This window comes from Aptenodytes patagonicus, chromosome 2 (genome assembly GCF_965638725.1).
Source record: "Aptenodytes patagonicus chromosome 2, bAptPat1.pri.cur, whole genome shotgun sequence".
NCBI classification, from domain to species: domain Eukaryota; kingdom Metazoa; phylum Chordata; class Aves; order Sphenisciformes; family Spheniscidae; genus Aptenodytes; species Aptenodytes patagonicus.
Window position 1 is genome coordinate 45488305 of NC_134950.1, and position 25799 is coordinate 45514103.

At 39.7% G+C, this 25799-nt stretch overlaps 1 protein-coding gene across 4 annotated transcripts in view; it reads left to right on the top strand.

Moving 5' to 3' along the window:
• Positions 1-4562, top strand: part of PCMTD1 (protein-L-isoaspartate (D-aspartate) O-methyltransferase domain containing 1) — a 49124-nt gene extending 44562 nt beyond the window's left edge. For all 4 annotated transcript variants that reach the window (XM_076329725.1, XM_076329722.1, XM_076329723.1 and 1 more), the window contains one exon: positions 1893-4562. In XM_076329725.1, the coding sequence (XP_076185840.1) occupies positions 1893-2263 (371 nt within the window). In that variant the 3' untranslated portion in view covers positions 2264-4562. The remainder of the gene's footprint in view (positions 1-1892) is intronic.
• Positions 4563-25799: the final 21237 nt, after the last annotated feature.

Consider the following 25799-nt stretch of genomic DNA (forward strand, 5'->3'; position numbering starts at 1 on the left):
CTTCTTAGAATCAGTTAAATTTTATTATAGTTTTAAGTTTGGTTAACCTCAAATGTAATTTTTAAACATCAAGCAAGTTTGAGAAGATCACTAATCAAAACAAGTGAGTTGTATTTCTTGGCCAGTTTGGCTTAAATCCATGAATATCAGTGGAACTTAAGGCTACTTCTGTTATTTGAAGTCTTTCCTAGGTGTCCTCCTGAGTAGTTCTGTATTCAAACAGATTTTATATTACCTGCATAGGAGAGCTTTCTGACTGTCTCACTGTAGGACTTCCTAATTATCCTTCCTATCAAGCATTTATTTAAAAAAAAAAAAAAAAAAAACAAGTCTGAAGCTTTCTAAAAGTTCATTTTCTTTATGCTACATGTGTGTCTGGGATTTCTGAGAAGTGCAGGAGCTTTAGGCCTTGAATTCCTTTATGTAGTATGAATTGTTGGTAGTTACCAATTATAGCTTACGATCTGGAATGTGACTCTGAGGAGCTTACTTTGTCTTTAAACCTTTTAGATGCTGTTGTCTTCAAAATCAAATAGAATATAAACAGTCATAACTAGCACTAAAAATGATACGGTTATTTTATCTTACAGGATAAGAAAGCTGAGAGCTTACTGCTGTTACACCTTTTTCAGGATGCAGTGTTTCAAAATTTTGTTCCATCCTCTCTTGAAGGAAACTTTTTTTTTCCTTCTGACTTCATGAAGTCTCTCTTACACAGTTCTGTATATGGGACAAATGCCTGGTAGTCCATTACTTCAACTTTATATACCTTGTGCTTGCATTTACTATGATTGGCATACAATCTACAATCATAGCTTGTTTAGCCTGATCTTATAAATGTGTTTTGGATGGTTAGATAGGGTTTTGTTCTTGAATTTTGAGTTGGTTTTATATTAAACAAATGGGGCTTCGTGTTTTTTTTTATTTCTGTTGGTGTTAGCTGAAATCAGTATTGCCAGTCATAAACATCCTTTCTGTCTCAAGTATGAGTAACTAGCATGCAATTGAAGTCAGTGTATGAAACAATAGATTTTGTTTGAAATAAATTGAGTGTTTTTTAAGCTGAATGCAATATTGGAAGTGTAATTATCAAAATTATTTTTTCACTAACTTCTTCCTTGCTGTAGTCCCCATTAATTTTATGCTACTTTGTATAGGAAGAAAAATGACAAGCAAGAAAGTCAAACAGGCTGAAGTTTTGGTTGGTGTGCTTTTTTGGTTTTGTTTTCTTTGGTATTAGCCAGCCATAGCTCATCTAGGGCAGGCATCCACCAACCCAGCAATACTTAGTCCTCACTTACTTGTCTGTCATTGGAAAATATGTGGCTTTTGGCTTTTTGTTACTTGCTTTTTTTTCTTCAGGACTTCAGTAATTTTGATTCCTTTTCTGCTGCAAAGATATGGGTGACTTACCTGGTTGGTCAGCTGTGAAGTTGACATGGCCATCCCTCATCAGTTGGGGTCAGTAGGAAGTAGGGAAAAGCATAGCGAGTGGAAGAGGGAGGCAGTAGAAGGGCACTTGCCTAAACAAATGTGACATAGGGGTAGAAATTGTTTCCCAGCAGCAGGATCTTAAAACAGTGCCAGCAGTAGGTCCCAAGACTTGCCAGGTGCTAAAAGGTGACAGTATTTGTTGTATGCTTTCTTAAATTTATTTTAATAATCTGTTCATGCTTTCTACTTCTCTTGCACATCTGTCAAAAGACCTCTAAATTTCTTGGACTGCGCCACAGGGTTTGTCAAGGTGGCTCTATCTACCCTTGTTTCATTTGCGTATTGTATCATGTACTAAAATTTCAATTATTCTTGAACATTAGTCTTACGGCCTTGCAGCTAATTTTTTTGCTAGAGGGAAATTTCACTTAGTATAACTTCCTTTTCTTTCGTTTTAGCTCCATGTGCTGTTAGGAATCTCCAGGACCTCGCTCGAATATATATCAGACGCACCCTTAGAAACTTCATAAATGAGGAGATGAAAGCCAAGGGTATTGCTCAAAAGGCTCCTCCGAAACGAAAACGCAGGAGATGTCGTAGACGCAGGATTAACACCTATGTGTTTGTTGGTAATCAGCTCATTCCTCAGCCTCTAGATAGCGAAGAAGATGAAAGAATGGAAGACGATAACAAAGATGAGGAGGATAAAGATCACAGTGAGGCCTTGAAGCCAGAAGAGCCTCCTCGAAATCTGTTGAGAGAGAAAATTATGAGTCTACCATTACCTGAATCTTTAAAAGCATACTTGACCTATTACAGAGAGAAATAACTTGTTTTAAGTAGAAATAATACCTACTGATAGTTCCTTTATTCTTGAAAATGTAGCATTTATTAAGTAGGTGGACAAATTATTACTAGTCTTTCATCAAGACTGAAGTACAGCGATAAATCGTAACTTGTTTCTATCTTGTCTTTGCTACAACGAAGACTTGCATTCAACAGTAGAATTCCTTTTTAAAAATCTATTTTTCTTTAAATTTTGAAAATGCTGTTTTAACTCTGATAGAAATATATATTCCATTATGCAGCACTAATCAATATTTTGCATGGTAAGTCTTTTTTGATCCCTAACAGATTTGTATTGATAAAAGGATGAGTGAAATTTTATATATGCTAAATAATTGTTAAACATGTGCATCTGACTTGATGAGCAATTTGTCTATATTTATTATTATTAGGGGAACATTTTAAACATTCAGACACTTATCCTCTAATGTCAGAATCAGACCCTTTTAAAGTTTATTTTACTATGGCTTTGTTGCAATCATTATTACTATGTTGGTATAGATGTATTCCAACAACACAAGTGCAATAAATATATACAGACACTGAATGAGCTGGCTTTAATGAAATATGAAAATACAAGTTCTGAAATGTCATATGACCCTGCTACTTCTGCATTTATCTTTTGCCAAAAGATCTTGAGAAAAGTAACAGCTTCTCTCAAAGCCTTAAAGAAACATCATATTGAATAAGAAGCAAAGCGATGCTTACTTCAGCTCTGCTTATATTTAACTCCATTCTACACTTTCAGTATTTCTAACTAGAGGCACTTCCTCATTTGTGGGAAGTTTAGGACAGTACATTTTGTTTATTTCTACAGCTCAGAGCATCGAGTCAAAATGTTTGGTAATACAAGATTGTAATTTAAATATCAGTCATCTATATTTACTGCTTTTAAGTAGAGGTAGAATTTCAACAAAGTTTAGTTTGTATTGCTTATTGGGATAGCTATAACAGTAGAAGTTAGAACTTGTTCAGCAAATGCACTTTAGTAAGTGAATTTTATACTTAACATGCATCTCCAAGAAGGTAGACTTGTGCTAGCCTATATTTTGTTTCTGAGCATGGCTCTTAGCACAAAAATATGTATAAAATCATACGCATCTTTTGGAAACCTAAGAGTAGCCGTGCAGCTGTGGGGACCCACAATAGTGCTGATTTAAATCCTTCTATGATTTTTCCTCTTCTAGTTGTGAAGTTACTTGCGGTTCTCATTTTTAACTTTGTTTGCTTTTACCATCTTGATTTCTTCATTCTCTGTTGTAACATAACCATGAGGGAAAACACTGTTTATTAAGAACTTGGCATGATATGCATTAAAAGCTACAATCATTGGAAACATCTGCCTGTTGGACCCAGTGAAAAACATTCCTCTTGAAATATTCTGCATGATATATTTTATAATATTGGTAACATTTTTTTGTGTAATAACAATAAAACAAAATAATCACATCTTTCTAAAACAGTAAATGTTCCTAGCTCAAGTATTTATAACCAGCCAATATGTGGTCTAACAATCCAATATTGACTTCAAAATATATAAGCATTTTGTTGCATCTGAAAAGGAAGATAATACATAATCCCATGACACTGACTCTTTATGGTGCATTTAATGCTTTAGTCCCTGTTTTCTAAGGTACATCATAGTAATGTTTAAGTGGAACTTCATGAAGGCCTGTTGTACCAGCATGTGGAGTTACTTTCCGCAATACATTTACAGTATAAGTAAACAAAACTATTTGAAATAAGTATTCTGACTTTATTTTAAAAGCAGGAAAAACTAATAAGAAATAGTTTTCCCAAATAATGATACTAATAAAGCAATTGTGATGCTTCAGCTATAAGAATTGAACATAATCTTGTTTTAAATGGATTATTTTAGATGGAGTTTAAATAATCTGAAGTTTGAGATGTTTTTTGTCTCTCCTTTTCTTGGAATCTACATCCATAAGCTCAAGAGTATGAGATTACTAAATATTACTTAAATACTTCAAGGACTTCATACAGGATGCTTTTGGAGAATAAATTTCTGCATTTTTTCACGCCTGTATACTTGGAAAAATGGACAGCGGATGACTTGTCATGATTCTTCAGTATGTAAGGGTTTTTTTGAGTCACTGAAAGAGAATGTTTCTTCTGTGTTTTGTATGTGGATTTATTTTACACTCTTGAATTTATATTTACATAAATAAAAAGGTAGGAACGCAAAATGAATTAAAAATTTTTGCCACCTCAGTTGATGATGGGGACATTGTTGCAATAAAATGTTGTTGGTTTTTTTTGGTGGTTTCTGCTTTCTTGAATTTTTGTGTTTCTGTGCAAGTATTTTCAGTTATTTGGAAATTCAGATACCAGTTTGTTCATAGTTAGGTCAGTAACTTCTTAATAAAGGCTATTCCTGAATTTCAGAAATAGAGTAATACACCTTCTTGCTAAATTTTGAATTTTTGCAAAGGTCGGAAGATGAGATGTTATTCATGACACAGGAAAGCTATTTTGGGCCCAGCACTACTTTTGAAGTACTCACGTGGAGAGTTAGTTTCTTCTGGAGAGCCCAGAAGTTATACTTGAGCTATATACTCAAGAAGGGTTTCATGGTTTTTGTTTCTAAATATTGAGATTGTTTTCACCCTCAACAGAGCAACTATCTAGGTCAAAATAAATAAGGAAAACTTTGAGGTAAGAATAGCAAGGGTGGCGAGCAGTTAGCGAGTGACACTTCCTATTGAAACTCCCTCTTGATGCAGCCTTATTTTGTTAGCAGTTAAGAGGCAAAATACAAGGTGGGTATGTTACCGTAAGTCGGCAAATTAAAAACTCTAAGACTCAATTTGGAGTTTTAGAAAGCAGGCATTCTTTATTACGGCACTGGACGCACAGGGGATCGCTCCACCTAGTGTGCGCGCCGAGCTGCTTAACTGTGGGAGTTACGTACAGTTAGAACATACATATTCATTAAATTTCCAGGAAATGATTAGCATATTCATGTTATTTCCTGGAACTCATTAACATATGTAAAAGTCTTTAACACATGTGCTCTTATGTCCATTGGTGGTCTTTCAGGGTCCTCTGGTGGTCGTCGATAGTCTTCCTCACCATGTCTGCTAGTTGAACTCAGTCTTTGCAGATGCACAGCTTGTTCTTTGGCTCAGTTGCGCATTTTGCTTACACAGAGTAGCTTATTTCAGCATAGCTTCCTTATCTACTCTACTCCAAGATACAAAGTTTCAAGGTCGTCTTTTGCCTACTGAATGTTTAGCTCATCTACTCACAGGGTACTTCTACTGAGGGTCTAGCTTATCTACAGAGTATGTCAAACTTGGCTACATTACTCCAGTAGGAGAGAACCATACCTCTCTTCAGTATTCCTTTGTACTCGGTATCAGGTAGGCTAAGCTGACTAGCAATACTGTAATTGTGGTCACTGTAAGGAAGGATGTGATGAATTGGAACTTCCAGGGGTTTTTATCGTCTTTGGTCTGGAGGAGGTCTCAAGACCAGCGCAGTCTTTTCAGAAGACCTGGAGATTTTAATCCCATGTTGTTCAGGAAGAACTGAACAGCTGCCTCCCAAAAACTTGGGAAACAGTGTTCATTGAAATGAACCTGAACAGCTCTGTTCAGCTGAGCATTGTCTCTTGCTTGTTTAGGTACTGGCAACTTAGTTTATTTTCTTTCTTTTTATTAAATCCTGTCATTTTTTTCTCTAAACTACTTTTTAAAATGCATCTTTACCTGTCAACTTGAAAACAAATAGGGAATGTAGTCAAATGTGCTATGTCCTGATTAAAGCTGTTTTAACTCATTAAATATTAATCCATATCTCCTCAGGAGTGTCTCCTTCCATCATTAATGTAATTGAGTAAAACTGAAAGCTTCTACCTTGCTGTGATTTACTAATCAATTATAAAAGATAAAGGAGTTGTGTGCTGTGTTCTTCTTAAAGGTGTATACAGAACTCCACTTTAATGAGCTGCAAATTATTTTGACAACACTTGAGTCATGTATGAGGTCCTTTCCATAAACTTGTTTTGAGAAGGTTGTTGGCGTGTTAGTGGAACAGTAGAGCTTTAAAGTTGTGTTTCTTGATGTGCTTTTGGTAAAATCTAGGTGACTGGCTTAATAAGTGCCTGTCTCTTTGGCTTCTGTAGCTTCACTGTGTACATGTCAACTTTTGAATTACTCTGTTCAAGTAAAGCTGGCTTGTTTAGCTGCAGGCTTGCACCATGTTTATGGTCATTATGGAACCAAGAATCTAACACTGATTTATCAATGCTTTTTATTTAACATGATGGTAGCATTTTCTTTCTGGAGTCTTCTGATCATTGTCCTTTGTATTCTGTGATGCTTTCCAGAGATTTGTCAGGGGAGCTAAGGGAACTCGCACCTCCCTGTTAAAGCTCCATCCTCTGCTGCTGTGAACTAGGAATCTATGTAAGACCTTGCCAGGATGTTTTGCAAAATACTTCAGTGCTGTAGAGAAGCAAAAGCACTGCAGAAAGCACTGAGTTGTTTTCTTTCCCCTCTTCCTTCATCTGTTCACAAGCAGCCAAGATGATTGTAGCCTGGAAGGAGAGGGAACAGAGGGCAAAAGTGTATCAATACATGCTGAATGTTTTCTTTTCTTTTTATGAGCATTTCCTCGCCATTTTGCTAGCATTTTTTGCTAGACTGAAAAATAATTCATTAGGGTTTCCTGATTTATTCCTGATAATGCTGAACCATCCTACTGCTCTACTGTTTACTTGACTGCCCTACTTCAGATACCTTTAGTACCCATGAATGATCGCCACAAACTGAGCAGTATTCCTTGCAGGCAAATGGACCTACAGGTGTTTTTTGTTGATACACCCTTTGTTAGTTTTTTTTCTCTCGGACATCCTTTTGAGTTCTTGCACCTGTATATTGTTTGATCAAAATATCAATTTTGAAGCCTAGTGGCTTCTATTCATGTAATGTTTCTGAAAGTTGGGCCATTTAAGTAAGGAAACTAACTAGTTCAGGAGCCTTCCTTTAGACTCTCACTTTTGAAATTGTGTTAGTGAATTGCAGATCTTTATTACAAATCTATATGACAACCTATGTGTCCAAGATAAAGACTCTTTCCATCTTCTGATATAAACCATCATGACTGAAGTCATTTTTACTGAAACTTTCACCTGGTTCCTGGTCAAGATCTGGAGGCTCACTAATCCCTACTTCCTAGATAGGGGTTAGGTAGTTTTTCTTTGGAAGGAGTAACACTCAAAATCATTGTTTTAGGCAGAGGGATATATACACACAGACACACACTTATAGAGATCTTAACAGTCTAAGAATCATGGTTAGTCTGGATCTAAATATTTTAAATAGTGCAGTTAGAGTACTTCTATATAGAGGGGGGGAAAAAAAATCACAGTAATACAATTAGAATTGTAGCATGTGCACTTCTTCATTTCTGTTCCTTCTCTTGGAGTTATGCTCAGCCTCCCTTCGTTTCCCCTGAGTGTTAAATCCACTGCTTGTGACTACTGGAGAGAGTAACACAGGCTTCTGTGCCTCTGCAGCCCTTCATGGGAGGAATACTTTGTTGATGTTGCTGGCTCCTTCTTTCCCGGGATCAACTTGGGAGTCACTTGTATGTTGGATAATGTGCTTTTGCACCTTCTTTCTTTATTGTTCTGTAGCTCCAGCTTGTATCCAAGTTTACTATATATGATAGTCTGCGTATGTTAGATCCTGTATTTTTTGCCCCTAAAACCGGTTTTGTCAAGCTTTGGGTCTGCATTTTGTTAACTGACAATTAGAGCTGTGCACAGTTGTGGGATCTCCAGTACCAAGCGTGGGCCCCACCTCTTGCTGTCCCATGCTAGTACTTACCTGCACTGCCTTCTACATTCCCACTTCTCAGGGCCTCTGCTGTCAAACCAGGGACACATTTTCTCTGCACTGTGACGTTGTATGAGAATGATAAATACCTCATTCTGCCAACAGTAACATGCAGTTACTGTTATCTATATAAAACTAGGGTTGTACCACATGAAGATAAACAAGAGTGAAACGGGTACCTATAGACACCAGGTTAACTATAGAGTGCTGTCACAGCTAAACTGAGTAAAAGCTACGAGCGGGTCAAGGAAAGCTCAGATGTAGCGAGTCTGGAGGCCTTGCAAACTCAGTATAAAGTGCATGGCCTGCTATTGGCAATGTCAGTACCATACTACAGGGTTACACAAGGGTGAAAACAAGCTTTCATATCTCTCTACTTGACTAAGTGATCAAAAAGAATTTTTTTAGGGTTGGGGCAGGAGCCAGGGATAAAGGAGGAGTGAGAGGTGGGAAATTTGTGTAGGGAGAAGTGACCGGTAAATAAACAGTAGCAACAGATCAGTTTATATCATAAAAGACTTAGCAAGGAGTTTTGATTCCTGTTTCAAAATCTTTAATTTCTCACAGTTCCCAGGTGTGTCCAAACAATAATCTTTGTATGTTAGCTTGAAAAGAGATTTTGCTCAGTATTTTAACCACTTTAAATACCTGGGTTTAATCTTTCTAACTTACGTTAGTTTTTGTCCTGGCCTTCAGTTTGTGTCTCTGCTAAATGATACAGTGCATATTTGTGCTGTAATCAGTAAAAGGAAACACATAATGCACTATTTTGTACTGTTTGCTGCATGTATAACAAATTCTGTAACATTAGCTTCAGTAATCCGTTAACAGTAGAGACCTTTTTAGATCAACATCCTACGAAACTAAGTCTGTTATTTGTAGTACTTTGTTTTAGTTTGTGTTTTTTTCAAAACTCAACGGGTTGGTTTTCTACAAAAATAAAAAAAATAGCGTGTCCCTAAAAAATGCTTTCTAACCTTGCTGAGGAATTGTATCAAAAGCATTGTGCATAATAAATTACACCAAAAGAGGGCAGTATTGCTTTACGGGAAACAAAGGTTGTGTGCTGACACAACTGGTAGAAAAGACAATAAAGTAGTAATAAAATCATACCTACTTTGATGTCTTCTAATGAACTATTTCTTTGAGTAACTTGCTTAGATATATGTGTCTGAAAGATGTAGAATCCTACTCTGAGCCCTCTTATAATTTTTCTAAATACTTTTCTGAAATTTCTTTTTTAGGGCTATAGTATAATAGGCTGCTTCTAGGGCATGCTTTAATGCAATCTGAGACCTTTCCGGAGTTGCTAGTGTGGATAAAGCCTTCCATTCATAGAAATTTAAGGTACCGCACCGTAGAAGGGTCTAAGGCCTTGACTTAGCTGTGTAATTGGGCGTTAGATGTCTTCAGCTGCCAGAGATGTTTTGGATTTTGTACTAATGCTTACTTGAGACCATATGTGGCGACTGGACGTTTGGGCATGTGAAGAAAGCATGGCTGTGTAGAAAACTGCCATGCACGATATCATCCATGCCTGTGCGTGACTCAGACCTGTACAATGTAGTAGCCAGCTGCTGCTGTGCCTGCTGTACCTAGCTGCTGCACAGTGCTGCTGCTCGCCTCCTGAGTGGGAGGGCAGTGTGTGTTGCAGAGGCACTGGCTGGAAGGGAGGCAGTAGATGGGAAGCAAATATGCATTAAATGTTATGAAGCATGCGGCGCTAAAGCCTGGCCCCAGTGGGACAACATTTCCCAGAGAAAGAGGTGTAACCTGCCGGGGAGCATCTTGGAGCACTGTTTGCTCCTCTGCTGCCAAGGGCCCCAAAAAGAGTTTTGTCCATCTCGGATCCTCTAGCTATGCCACAAACAGCTCTCGGTCCTACCTTCAGTGTTTGCAGCAACAACCAAGCTAGCTGTCCGAGCCTCTGGATTATGCAAACTGGTAGTTTTGCAGTCCTGAGAGTTTACAGTCTCTGGCAGTTGCTGATTTACTTCTGAAAATTGGGAAAAATATGAAATGGTGGCCAAAAAAGCAAGTGTCATATTTAAAGCACGAGACACAGATCTGTCATACTGTTTCCACAGTGTGATCTCAGCTTTGCTAATGATGCCAATGCTGAGATGAGCATTGGCAACAACCTTACTTGGATGCAGTTTCAACTTCTTTTGAAAAGCAAAACACATTTCTAAACTATTGTGATAGCAGAGGGAGGACATGAATGCTGAATGTTCAAGGGCCAGAATGAGGTTTTGCATGGATGCAGAGGTTGTCAATCTTTAGCTCAAATAGCACAAGGCACACGTGTGTGTGTGCGCGCGCACGCTACTAAGTAGCTTTCAGTCCAGAGTTTGTACATGCTGAGATGTGGGAAAGGGGTAACAAGCCATCTCCTTATGAAAACCGCTACTGCTCCGCGCCACAGCTGCTCTTGTCTACTCTCAGACACTCCCTAAAATAGGGATTGTGTGAATGTGTTGTAGAAAGCTGCTACAGGATCATCGTCTTAAGTACCTGCACTCAGTGACTTCTCCCATATCCAGAAACTGGGATTTTAGGTTTTCTTTAACCCTTACTAAATCTTTTTAATAATGACATGCATCTCCATGACCTTATCTCACTTCAAGAAGTTTGGTTTAAAAATTAATCAAGACTTTCCCACCACCACCACCACCACAACTATATCTCATTAAGTTTTTTGTGGAGAAGGGGAGGTAACTGACATTTTGGGGAGTGATAGTGGTGTGATACTAACTTGAGATTAATAATAAATTCTGATGTAACTATTTTCCTGTAAACATAGTATGTCCTTTTACTGCTATTAAAATCGTCACACTAATGTCCTTTCCTCTGGAGTGGTGGTAGCAATTGTGGTGAGACAGATTTAGTTCTGTCACAGTAACCTTCCTTATTTTATCCACTACTGATCTTTCACCTTGTATCTAATCCGTGGAATCCAGTGGTCACTAATTGTAAGCCGCTGTCTGTATAAGATGCTGGGAGGAGAATATCATCTCTAGGAACTGATCACAGATGAAACGTTGAACGCCAGCGGATAATGGAGTTAGGAGATCCTTTTCAGGCAAACACAAAAAAAATCAAAGGGCTTGCAAATCGTATAGGCAAAGGTCCACAAAAGAGTTGAAGTGTCCAGCACCTAAAATAGGAGTTTGTATGTCCACATGTAGTGGTTTAACCTCAGTCGGCAACTGAGCACCATGCAGCCACTCGTTCACTCCCCCCCCCCCCCCCCGAGTGGGATGGGGGAGAGAATCAGAAGAGTAAAAGTGAGAAAACTCATGAGTTGAGATAAAAACAGTTTAATAATTGAAATAAAATAATAATAGTAATAATAAGAATATACAAAGCAAGTGATGCACAATGCAATTGCTCACCACCTGCCAAACGATGCCCAGCCAGACCCCGAGCAGCAGCCCCCCCGGCCAGCTTTCCCCAGTTTATGTACTGAGCATGACGTCACATGGTATGGAATGTCCCTTTGGCCAGTTTGGCTGTGCCCCCTCCCAGCTTCTTGTGCACCTCCAGCCTTCTCAGTCGGTAGAGCACGGGAAACTGAAAAGCCCTTGATTTAGTGTAAGTGCTACTTGGCAACAACTAAAACATCAGTGCGTTATCAACTTTGTTCTCATCCTAAATCCAAAACACAGCACTGTACCAGCTACTAGGAAGAAAATTAACTCTATCCCAGCTGAAACCAGGACACCATAGCTTCTCAACTTGACTGCTACCTCTAGTTCCCACCTGCGTGCCATGGGGTTTAATATAACTTAGTCCCTAAGTTGGGACCTAAGTCCCAACGAGGATTACAGAGCAGGTATTCCCCAGTTCAGTCTGTCCTAAAAGCTCAAAACGCTCCTGCTGAATTAAGCCTCGGACCTCGGAGAAGGTGAGTGATGCTATTGCAGACAGCAAGAGATACTGATGCACGTGCTCTCTCAAAACCAGGATGACAAAGGTTTTCAATGAAAGTTCCCCTGTGACAGGTAAGAGATCTAACTTCCATGTTGGGAGAATTTATGGAAGTGAATAATGGCCATCTGTGGCTGGTTGAATTAGTTCCCATGTCATCATGCTGACGGCTGTGAACCTCATGCTGTTCCCCCCAAGTTCTCAGATGCGTGGCTTCTGCAAAATAGCAAGATACTAGGTCTCACTTACCTGTTTAACCCTTTCGAGGAAAAAATGCCCCACTATGGCCTTAGCACCATAGAGCAAAACGTGTATTTGCTTGCACGTGCTTTATGTTAGGTTCAATTTTTTTTTCCCCACCCCCCTCCCCTAAATGATAGCTTTTGTAAATCAGTTGCCTTTAATGATGCAGCCTTGCTTTGCTGATAAATTGCTTGGAGATTTCAGAATATATATATACACATTAAGAAAAAGGGAGATTGAAAAGGCTATTGAAAGTGTTTGGTCACAAACAAGAATGGTAAAAATGCCAGCTATGCTGCTTTGACAATTTTTAAAGCTCTGTGTCAAAGCATTTTCCTAATTGGTGCTTGGGGATGCAGCTAAGAACAGACAATAAAATCATTAACTAAAATAGCTGAACAACGAGCTTCTCACTATGTTGTTCTCTGACATGCTGGAAATAAATATTCTAGAAACTTTACCTCTTTAAACAAAATATAAATTTCTCACTTGTATTTTACCTATAACATCAATGTGCTAGCAGTTGCAAATATAACTCTGATGTATTTTGATAAAGAGCAGCAGCCTACTCAGGAGTAACTGTAAAAAAGAGGAAATCCTGATTCCTTTCAAGTCAATAGTAGTTCTGCTATTGCCTCCAATAAATACTGGATTTCACTGTTCCAAAAAAACTTCCACTCTCTGAAGAGTTTATAGCGTAAGACAAAGAAGAGATGAAGGAAAGGAATATGGTATGCAAGTAGTGTGCAACCAGTTTCACGTCACATTGGTTTTTACATTTTATTTTTTCTTAAAAGAATTCGTTCAAATTTAAAGTCAAGCTTTCTCTGGATTGCTTTGAAGTATGCAAAATGGAGCTTTCATAGGAGCATGAAGGTTTTGCTAGGATGTGAGAAGAAGGAAGGTTGGAAGGTGAGAAGGAACTGTGAATAACAGGCACAAAGGATGTACCTGGTTTGCTCTGGGATTCTACTAGTAGGAGAGCGTGAGAGGGAGTGGGACTAAGGAACAGCAATGAAAGAGAAGATGAGAAGGCATTGATAGTATTGTAGCTCAGAAGAGCGAGCTGCTGATTTTCGCACCCCGCACAGGAAGCTCCTGAGGTTTTGTAAGCCTCCAAAGCCCTGGTGGGACCTGTTGGCTCTGGTAGGCGGTGGTTGGGCTGCTATTGCACAGCCTTGCTTGACATCTGACCTAGTCTGACTAAAAGGGATACCAATTCATTCTCCTAGATCTGTCCAAATAACTCAGAGGATGGCAAGAAAATTTATTCAGATGCTTATAACATTTCACTGACACAAGTCCTTATGTCTAGAGTGGGTTGGTCTCGTTCACATTGAAACCCCTTGGTTCTGCAAATTTATTTTCTCCAACTCTCTTGCTTTTGGGGACCAATCTGAAATGTATGTAAGGCCTCAAAGTAAAAAAACACTAAACAATAGCCCATTGAATGTATGTGATACGCCCTTGCACGTCTGTGCTAGATCAGAGTGTCTGAAAATCCTTTGTCTTTTGAATGTGCTAAGTTTGTCTTTTGAATGTGCTAACTTTTGAGCTGTAGATTATTCTGCGTGGAAGAGGAAAGGAAATATGATTTTTCTGAGTCTCTTCAACTGAAATTACTTTCATTTTAATGGAATAATTCGGTAAGTGTTAGGTCAGAGACAACTAAAAAAAATGTCTTTGGTGGATAGGGTCCTCACTGGGGACAGAAGGGACTTGAATTTCAACCTGCAATCCAATGTGTGTTTAAATATTTTATTTTAAACACTCTCATAAGGAACAAACTAAATCCAGAAAAAGCCAGGTAGGTTTTCTATCTGAAAAGGGGAGCATGAGTGATGGAGAGACAAGGGTTTGGCTGAGACATCTCTAAACGCAGTTCCCGGCGGGGGGAAAGGGACAGAGAGATGGAGGGGAGAGGAGGGGAATGTGGTGGGAACTGGGCAGGGGCAGAGCCACAAAAATGGAGACAGTTCTGACTGTAAACAGGTAAAAGGTAGTGGGTATGCAAAGATCGGGGGACGGGGGAAAAAAAAGGGCCCTAGCAGCCACAGGGTGCTGATTTGGGTACCTGCTCCTGCTCCCTGCGGGGTCTGGCCAGCCCTTCTCCAGCCAGGGCTTGCCATGGCCACTCCATTTCCCACCAGCACAGCATGTTTCCTTCAAGGGAGCAGAGAAAATACTAGAAAACCGTTCCTGTAGTAATTCAACAGCTGAGGAAATAAAGAGCTGACGTTGGCACTTTTTTTTTCCATGAGAAAGGAGCAGCACAGCCATCTGTCAGGTGAATGCTCAGCCCTTTCAGTCTCAATGAAGGTAAGTGGTAGGACTCAATGAAATACCCTGTTCCTAAAACTGTAAAATTTCAGACTCACCTTCCAGCCCCACCTTTTCTTCAGCACTTCCTTTTAGCTGAATGCTCTGCCTGGCCTTTGTGGTTCCCCTGTCGCCTGGCCCCAGCCTTGGTTTTGGGGCCTCACAGACACAGAGGGAGGGAGAGCGCTTAATGCAGGGTACCGCGCATACCTTTAAATCTGCAATTAAACAAGGGCCTGAACCAGAGGTGGGGAGACAGCTGCTGTGGAATCTCTCTTTGGTATGGGGCCCAACAGGAGACTGTGAATAAATATAGATGCTCTACACTGTGGTCCAAGGGAATGTTATTAATTTCCTCTGAAGATGCCAGCCTATTTCCATCAAAATGCAAAATGGCAAACAAAGAGCCTGTCTCCAGAATTTTCTTCTTAAAACTTTGAAGTGTTGTCTGGCAATAGGAGTGCTTATAATCTGTAGGCAACATGTCCAAAAGTTAGGGAATACTATGCAATCCTAATGCTAAACCTGTGAGATCTAAGCCGTTTAGAGGATCTAGCCACAAACTTCAAATTCTGCCAGCAGATCCGAGGAAATAGCCTTTCTTAGCAATAGGGATGCAAGAAATCTGGGGAGAATTGGAGGCTTGTTCAGTGGCCTGTTGGTGACTGTACACGTCAGTAGCCCATGCCTCCGTTTACCCACCGGGAAAACATGCTTTGTGTCACTGAATCCCTTTGGCAAATACTTTTACAAGAAGGACTACTTCACTACAAGAAGCACCTTATTATTTAAATAAGATCTTATGCAGCTGGGCCTAGATCCTGGTGCAGGACAAACCAAGTCAGCGAGCTGCTTTCCTCTTAGTTTTTTCTTATTGGGAAGGAATGGGGAAAGACAGCAAGGAAAAGCAGAAGGAGCAAGAGCAAAAGAGAATGAATTTGCCTGCCGAGGCTGCAGAGAATGTGATGTAGCTTTTACTCTCTGCATCTAAATAGCTTCTTGCTGGTCCCATCCTGAGATTGATATTATCTCTGAGGAACTTTGGAAGTGGACTGTGTTTGGCAGCTCTCCTTTTGCAGGACAGTTTGGCATCAGCAACATCTACCCCGTTGCCCTGTAGGCACATGTGCAGCTGAGTTGTCCAGCCTGGTTTTCATTACTTTTCAGGTGAGGAGAAGCTCTTCCTCTGCCTCCTCTTTCCCTTTGGAAAGTCTCTGCACTCACTGGTGTGCAGACACCTTCCTCAGACGCTACCCCAGGCCGCAGGGTAATGGCCTTGCTCTGCCCGGTTTCAGGAGAGCTCCAGGGAAGGGTCAGACCACAGGTGATTGCCTGGGTTGGAAGAGTTTGAGTGGCAAGGAGAGACGGGATTGGAGGCAGTGGGAAGGGGGAAACTGTCCCAGTGCACGAGCAGAACCTCAAAATATTTGAATTTCTGGAAATACCGACGGTGAAAGTGCAGCAGCTCCAAAGAGCCTAGTGCTGGCAGGACTTCTGAGCAACAGGACAGAAAATTGCTTAAATGAGAAGTGCTCATTTCCCGCACTGTGTGGCTACATCACATGGTGCTCGGGTGTCCTGGCTGAATAAAAAAGCTGCTGGATACTGTGGTAATATAAATAGTAGGAAATGTCTTCATATACATGGCAGCTGAAGCATATTGGATGTCAGGTCCATCCAATGACGCCACACAGTGCGATCGCTGGTGGAGGAGGTTGATGTGCATTTGAAGGTTTGGGCTTTGCTGGTCCTCCTTGCTGCTAAGCCAGGATACCTTTTTCTGTGCTCATGAGATAAGCCTCCCACACTGTAGTTTCTGAAGCAAACTTCACTGCACAGCCAGTAATGGTGGATGTTTTTCAGCTTGATTACTTCTACTGTCATTTAGTTAAGGTTCCCACATGTAATCATGTAATTTTTGCTCTCCTTATGTTAGTACATCAGAAGGGGATGCTTGGAAATCCTTGTTTTGTGGGAGTGTAATATGAACAAGGAACACTGGCTAGTGATTACAGCAGCATGGGATTATCAAATGATTATTATTTCAGAGTATGTGCTTGTAAGTGATTAAGTTTTTGAGCCTGCCACATCTTTGTGAACTGTTTAAAATCAAAATCAGTTTGATTGCAACTGATTAAAACTGTTGTTTTAACAAACACGCTCGCTCTGCCTTGTCCAATTCTGTGTGTGCGGATGAGATGATCTGAGTCAGGAGTTGTGCTAGTTTGCCTTCAGGAAAGAGTTGCAACCGTGTTGAGAACTTTGTAATCATTGTTTTTGTCTTTACAGCCTCGATAGCGATCTGCCTGATGCTTTTTTGGAGCCTGGGAAGCATGTGGCAGTTTATTAAATGGGTGAACAATGGATGGCTGGAAATTACAGGGGAATGAAAGAACTTTGGGTTGGATTTGATCACAATTAAATTAATCTTCTCAAATACAGTGAAATTACCTGAAGCTGCTAAGCAGTAAGTTTTATAGCCTCAACACTGTGTGTTGTTCCTTCAAATTGTCTTTCCTGAAGCTCAGATCAATGAAATTTCACCCTAGCTCACCCACTTATTTCTCCTAAAGAAAAAAAGAGCAATTTACAGTCACAGCACCTACCTACAGCTGAATGCTGGAGGCCTTAGTTAAGAAGTTGTCGTCTGTGGATTATATTGGAATTAATTGATTAATTACAAGAAGAATATCAAAAACATTGCTATTGTTGTCTGTGTTGTGCAAGTCACCAACCATGCATGAAAGGCCCACATGTCAAGCTCGTTGCGCAGTCCACACACCAGTTTACAGTCTAAGGTCGGATCCTGCCTATCCCTGCTCCACGCGGGAGCCTCTTCTGTGGAAGGCAGCGAGGTCCTACATAAATGCTGCCAGTTTCCTGAGTGGCGAGGCTTGCTCAGCCAGAGCCAGGGACCTGGTGAGATGCTGCCCACAGCTGAAAGAAATGTGGAAACACGTAGTAGAGGGGGTGGAATAGCGGTGCGAAGACATTATATACACAGTATAGAAGTGAGTGGGTGAAAAGTCTGTAGAGAAAATCACTGAAACCCCCCTTTTCCTCAGTGGGTGCGTTTTGCAATTCTGGTTTATCTGGAGATGATGTTACTTGCCAAAATGTTGTTTAGGACTATCAGTGTCCAAGTGCAATTTCTTTTGTGTCGTGGGTAATGCAAAAAATCCTGTGAGTTTTTTTTGTCAAAAGTTGTGTCATTTGGGAGGGCACCAGTCCCCTCCAGGCTGCTGCACGTGGGGAATCTACCATAATAATCATCACTGTTGCATACCCTCCACAAGACGGAGTGTGGTTTTTATCTTGTTAGTTTTCTTTATCGTTGGTGCTGTATAATTAATCAGTGTTTTGCACAGCACTAATATGGGATCTTAAAAGAAAATTAAGACCTTGTGCTCCATAGAAGGTGGAATATATGTAGAAAATTAAAACCTCTGGGAGCGGAGAGATTTATTTTAAAGTATTTAAATCAATTTAATGGTAACAAAGGTTTGCAGTGTATTGCAATGCCTTGAACTCCCACAGTGTACCATTTTTCAGGCATGTGACCTGAAAAAAGATACAAGTGATAAAAGCTCTGCTCTGGAACAGATCTGCTTACTTACCATAAGAAAAAAAATTACTCAGCACTGCAAATGTACCCACAGGCACACTAGGGAAAGGTTTGTATGCATTTAATTGACGCTGTTTATTTATTAATTTAAGCTATAATCTTATTCTGTCAACATGTACAAAACTAGGGCTGTTTAAGCATAAGCCAAATAAACTTAAGCTAAATGCAGAACTATATCTGCTTGAAATCTTATCCTGTACTTTCCATATTAACCTCGTTATACGTGCATGTGACATACCATTAAAGTCCCTCAAAGAGCATGAATTCCCTTATCAACCTCAAGGGTGGAAAATACAAAATTTCTTTTTGAAATGGCTTTTTGAAATGTATCAGAACATTGGGAGATTTAAAAAATCCTGATAATGAATACAGTTTTTTTAGATGCGAACTGACTGCTTGCTAACAAAGAGTCTAACATTGTCTCAACTTTTTCAGCTGAGTGCTGTGCATTGTTGCAATATGTCGTGCAATTCTCTGGTGAATTGTATGGGTGTGTATATAAAATATAAACAAGAACTAAAGAAAAAGTCAAATAAATAAGTGCAATACTTGGTTGTCATTTGAATATAGGCAATGCTTTCTCAGACATAAATTTTAAATACCTGTTTAAAAGATTTTTTTTTTCCATTTTAGCATTCCTTTCATATATTGTAGGACACATTTCTCCAACTTGGATTGTGTCAAATCTATATTTGATCTATTTATGGCATTTTTTGCTTGATGTAGAAATGAAGAGTTTACCTATTCCTGTGAAGAAAACAAACTGTTTCAAAAAGATACTTTTCCATCTTGAAGAAATCATTTCTGCTTTGTCAAGGACAAAGTAGGTTTTTGCTTGAGATTTGGCAGTTCTCATTCCAGCTGTTAACCTGTACGTTTTATTGGATCAAAAGAAGTTCATTTTTCATTAGCGGGAATGGTGATCAAATACAGCTTTGTTTTTCACGTGTTGGATGACATACCTGAAACTGTAATCGAGTGTGTGGGGTGTGTGTTTCTTTCATTTTGTTTTGGTGCTCTCTGACCTGGAAACCCTTTCAGTATGGCCAAAAAAAGTTTGTTGTTCTGTTTTTTTTTTTTGCGAGATGCTTGTGAAAGCACTCAGTTGTAGAAATGTTGTGAGCTTGGACCCCATTTGATACCTGGTTTCCTGAACAGAGTCTACATTCTTCATCTACCCCTCTCCACCTGATGTTTGTCAAACCTGCCACTCACTGATAGCCATTCAAGAATGATATTTTTGTGTGTGTGTCTTAATTATGTCTAATTGTGAGTCTCCCAGTAACTGAGCAATCTCTTGTCACAGGCTTATCTGAAGTGACTTTAGAGACAAAGGAGGCGTGGATGGTGTCGATCCAGCCTATAGTCTTTTGCTTTGAAGTTTGAAGTTTGTCATGAGCATTTCTGGTGTCTTACCTGTCCAAAATTGAAAGGAGGAAGTAAAGAAGACATACAAATTTTATAGTAGGAGTGGCAGATTCTCAGGTTTGAGGTCCTTCAGAAAGATCAAGTGATGTTTGGATTCCAATCATTTCTTCAATGGAGCACGCTAACAGAAGTGGCATGCTCCTGTTCATTAAATGTGTATTTTGATGTATTGTGTCATGTGGCTGCACAAATTTGCTTTAATATTCATAGAATCATAGAATCATTAAGGTTAGAAAAGACCTCTAAGATCATCGAGTCCAACTGTCAACCCAACACCACCATGCCCACTAAACCATGTCCCTAAGTGCCTTGTCTACACGTCTTCTAAATACCTCCAGGGATGGGGACTCAACCACTGCCCTGGGCAGCCTCTTCCAATGTTTAACCACTCTTTCAGTAAAGACATTTTTCCTCACGTCCAATCTAAACCTCCCCTGGCACAACTTGAGGCCATTTCCTCTTGTCCTATCGCTTGTTACTTGGGAGAAGAGACCGACACCCACCTCGCTACAACCTCCTTTCAGGGAGTTGTAGAGAGCGATGAGGTCTCCCCTCAGCCTCCTTTTCTCCAGGCTAAACAGTCCCAGTTCCCTCAGCCGCTCCTCAGAAGACTTGTTCTCCAGACCCCTCACCAGCCTCGTTGCCCTTCTCTGGACACGCTCCAGCACCTCAACGTCCTTCTTGTAGTGAGGGGCCCAAAACTGAACACAGTAGTCGAGGTGCGGCCTCACCAGGGCCGAGTACAGGGGCACGATCACTTCCCTACTCCTGCTGGCCACACGATTTCTGATACAGGCCAGGATGCCATTGGCCTTCTTGGCCACCTGGGCACACTGCCGGCTCATGTTCAGCCGGCTGTCGACCAGCACCCCCAGGTCCTTTTCCGCCAGGCAGCTTTCGAGCCACTCTTCCCCAAGCCTGTAGCGCTGCATGGGGTTGCTGTGGCTGAAATGCAGGACCCGGCACTTGGCCTTGTTGAATCTCATACACTTGTCATATTGTCAGTGTCCTGGATCGTGGAGAGGTTGTCAGATGTATCTCAGGAGAAGTAGGATGCTTTGGCAAATGCATGCAGAAACCAGTCACATTTATGCTTAAAACTTCTGTATGTACCTGTTTACATCTCATTCTGTAGTCCTTAGCAGTATGATATGGCAAATGGGAAGTTTGCTCTCCCCTCTAACACCCTACCTAGATTCTAAGTTTCTGAAAGTATTCATGAGTTCATGTTTAAACTTGACAAATGGATTTTGGAGAACTAATGGAACGTTTTGTAAAATATTCCCCACTACCTTTTAAAAATGTTTTGTCCAGTTTTTTGGTAAGGAATATCCTATCCTTTAGCGTAAGGATAAGTAATCTTCAGAATGATTCTGCATAAACAAGACCTAAGAGACTCCTGCTCTAGTCTTTCCCCATCTATGCTTGCAAAATATTGGTGTGCACACAAGACTTTAATCTACTGGTTATGTTTCCATTCATGAAAATTTAGTCATACAGTAAACCATTAGAGGAAATTGAGCTGCTGGTAATGCAATGAACCCACTGCATACATTAATAACCAGGTTTATAGAAAAGCTGCCTGAATTAGCAATTACAAGTCAAATTTAAAGTGTATATATATGAATACATTTGAGGAAACTTCATGTATACTTCCTTCAAGCAAAGTGTCTCTGTGTACCCTTTCCAGATATTGGGTGCTCCTAAGCCTGTGTTAGATTTTCCTAAAAACCTCTACAAATTATGAAGCAAAGCATCAAGGAAAAATAGAGGATTTTTCCAGAACAATTTCCCACAAACAATTTCCCACTCTCCATTTTGCTCTGTTTAGAAAAATTTCTTGTAAAGGTTTCCATGTCTATTTTTCATTCTTCTTTTCCTTGGCTGACAACTTGTTTTCTAAAAAAAAAAAAAAAAAAAGAAAAAAAGCCAAAGTTTGTGGTTGTAGGAATCATCTTTTCCTCAGTCAGTGAAAGCTGGCTGCTTATTGCTGCTCTTATTGAAGAGCCCTGTAAAACAGTCATCTGATTTGCTGCAGTTGTAGCACTAATGAACTGCGCACAGCTGATGCCTGGGACGCGCAGGCTGTCATTCATGAAGAACACAGAAAATACTTCCAACGCGCTCAGCAATGTCACTTTGAAAAGAATTTAATGACACATTTCCTTTTGCAATATGCACCCAGAAATGTCTCCTGTAAAATATGCAAGGAGAGATGGATAGCAGAGGAATCTCAGGACTTTGCAAGAGAATGCTTTCAGTGGAGAAAGGAAAATATTTTAGCAAAACTTTCAGATTTAACTATGCTTGTAGGACAATATATTGTATTTTTACACTCCCTCTCTTTTATGTATATTTGTGTTCCACAAAATTAAACTGAGAACAATTTTATTGTATAGAATAGGGATAAGTGCAGTTTATTTTCATTTTTATGTAGTTCACTGGAAAGTACTTAAAGAATGTTATTTCAGAGCATCGTTCAAAAATTGTCAGTTACCATGCTAGCTGGCAATGATCTATAAAACTATAAACTTCTCAGTTTCTGGGTACAAATGTTATGTTTTTATGAATTCACTATTTAATAAAATCCTTTATCAGTACGTTTCTTGATATTGACTTTGTTACTGGGTAGAGGTGAAGACAGGTCCATGGAATATATAAATGACATAAGTGCTTTTGGAATAATTTATATAGTCTTTTTGAGGTGGGCGGTCTGCTTTTTGGTATAAGAAGGGGGAGAAAACTTTGTGTATCAGACTGTTATCCAGTTTCTAAATATTGATAGATGGGTCATCCCATCTGTCTATGGTTAGATTTCTTTTTTTTTTTTTTTTTTTGTTGTAATACTGGTCCAGTTGTAGACAAATTCTATACTGATTGCACTGTCGGTCTGATCCTACAGGACTTCCCATTTCATGTTTCTCAGCTACCTTCTAGCCTTAGCTGATGACTGGGTAGTCATCACCCACTACAGCCGATGGTGAATAACTGTATATGCACACCTTTTCTTCTGCAAAACTGAGATAAAGTTTTTTATTGAGATTCATTGAACAGAAGGCACCGTGGAGGGTGCTGGTGCTGCCTTGGTGGCTACAAACACGTTGGAGGGGCAGGGTCGGTGGTGCTGCAGATGGGCTCCTGGGTGGCTGAATGCACAGGTTCTGGTGGGGACATTCACCAAGGGGGTTGCTGGCAGGTCCATAGAATCACAGAATCATTTAGGTTGGAAAAGACCTTTAAGATCACCGAGTCCAATGGCTAACCTAGCACTGCCAAGTCCACCACTAAACCATGTCCCTAAGCACCACATCTATGTGCCTTTTAAATACCTCCAGGGATGGTGACTCAACCACTTCCCTGGGCAGCCTGGTCCAATGCTTGACAACCCTTGCGGTGAAGAAATTTTTCCTAATATCCAATCTAAACCTCCCCTGGCACAACTTGAGGCCATTTCCTCTTGTCCTATCGCTTGTTACTTGGGAAAAGAGACCAACACCCACTTTGCTACAACCTCCTTTCAGGTAGTTGTAGAGAGCGATGAGGTCTCCCCTCAGCCTCCTTTTCTGCAGGCTAAACAACCCCAGTTCCCTCAGCCGCTCCTCATCAGCTTTGGGGCAAACCTTCCTCTGAGGCTCAACAAAAGACTAGAGGAGAAGTTATTCTGAGAATTATCTCATCATAAAGGGATCGAGTTGGATAGTAGTTGTGAATGGATCATATTCTTGTTTTTTTTTTTTAAATATGCTATAAGCTTTTTAATTTTATGTTTAAAGGCAAGATTTCTGAGCATATGAAGCAAGTATCAGTAGAGGTTTTTTAACGGTTTACAAGGAACAGTGTTAATAAGTTCACTGTCAGTAATGGAAAAAGGAAGGACTATAAAACTATTAGAAGGGTGTGCTTTCAAATTTCTAATGGGTTCACTAGCTTATAAAATATTTCCAGTATTTTTTCCTTTTTCTTTTTTAAAATAATAATGGAAAAAAGAAATCACATACGAATTTTCCTAGGTTCAGGTTTTTCACTTACTGGGAGGAGATCAAAACAGATTTAGTGTAAGTACCCATCTCATTAGTGTATGCTACTAATGTAATGGTGTTAATGCCTGATAATTCATTCCAGCTTTGAGTAACAGTGCAGCTTACAGCCTGAGGTAATAACTAGCATATTCACAGATCACAGGCAAGTTTGGGTAAGGCTTGTGGCAATTGCCTCCATATTCAACTTTTTTTCTAGAAAATGTGACAATTTTTTAGGTAGTTTCTCCTGATAGGCTGGAATTTCTAATGGTTGCCATGCTTACTATTTTGTATTTGTTCTTGTCTTAACCTTTATGGGTAAGTCTGGAGGAAAATTCCTGGTTAAAATAAAGTTCACATGGTGAAAAGTGGGACAGAAAGGTACAGAAAAAGCAAAGGAAGGACACACAGAGGACACTGCTGGTTCTGTTCTTTTGATTTCTGTGAAGGGGTAAGCCCCACGGCCCACTGTATTAGTGCTGGTATGTGCAAAATTGCCTTGTATTTCAGAGTTTTCTTTCAAAAATTACTGTCTTATCACATTTGAGGTGGGGAATCTTTTCTTACTGATTCCACTATGCTCCTGTTGCTTTTCAGCAAAGCCAAATGCAACATGCCTTTGCTGTTGTTCTTTCTTTTTACTTATTCCTTGTGACCTTTTTGATGATCTTTTTAGAGCCTGATGCAGATTTTGGGACAGTAAATATGATATCAGATTCCTAAAATCTGGATACCAAAGTGCAAATGCCCTCTTTGTGTACACACACAATGCCGAGGGCCACATCTCTCCATCTGCAACTAAAGTTACTCTATCAGTCTTTGCAGGTTCACGTTCTTAAAACGGACTCAGCCATCAGTTTTGTAGGGGAGGAATGTGGAAGCAAAAGAAGATAGACACTTAAGTTTACTGTAGAGAATTTTACTTGAAGATCTCTTGGACTGAAGTCTGTAATTTCAGTAGCCACGACTGTAGACTGTAATTTGTGTGTTTAGTCTAACTGTGGGAAATATCTAATGATAGGAGTCTATAAAAACTGAAGGTTCAATTTTCTTGAATGTCCCTTCATGGGAAAATTGTGTCTTAATAAGCAAGGCTAAAAGAATTTATTTCATTATGACTAGAAACACTAAGTTTCAGAAAGAAATGGTTGGATCTTTAAATAAAAAGAGAAAGTGAGAAAAATTTATCAGTCATTTGGACTGAAGGGAAAAAAGTCAAAGGCTGTGGATCTGCGTGAAAGTAGCGCTGCCGCAATAATTATCTTAATTGTTTATAGCAGTCCATCAGGGAGAAGGTGAATTACTGGACTGAATGGATGAATATGGACAAGGAATTAAAAAGTAGATTTGCAAGGCTTCAGCATGGACTGTTTTCTCAGATTATTTACGAAGACATTGTACATAACACACCCCTAGCAACAAATATCTCTCTTGTACTTTTGACAAGAGATACATTTCAGAGCTGTAACAGAACATTTGGCTTCTATGATACAAGAAATTGTCCCATTTGAAACCATTTTTTAAAAAAAGTTTTAATTTAGTGGAAGGGAACGAATTGCTTTTCCTTTCAACTTGAATTTTTTAAAAAATTTATAGGACTCTGACTTGGCAGCTAGTTTGGTAGATCAGTTTTCTTGCATAACCCTATGCAAGAGATACAGTCTCCTAATGGTGTTTAAAAATTACTGCCTATTCTCCCAACAGGAAAAACAAAAGAGAAAAAAGAAAAAAAAAAGCCACTTACAGAATGCAGGCCTGTTCCCTTGAGTCAAATGGAAACTTTGTCAGAGACTAGCAGAAGTCATACTGGATCCCAAATAAAAATATATGATAACTTTTACCTGTTCTACATAAAATATAGTCCCATCAGTAAAAATGATGTTTAAAAATAAAATATTAACAATCTCTGAGGAACTCTTACATCTTCCTCTTTTTATTTAATCTGTTGACAGCAGCCATGATTAACATGTCGCAGTCTACTAAAATGTAAGGTCCAGAAAAGTGCTGTGTGTGCCACCACAGCAGACACTGTCTCCAGAGATTTGGCCAGCAAAGGTCCAGGTCCCTCACAGACAACGCCTGATTGATTGA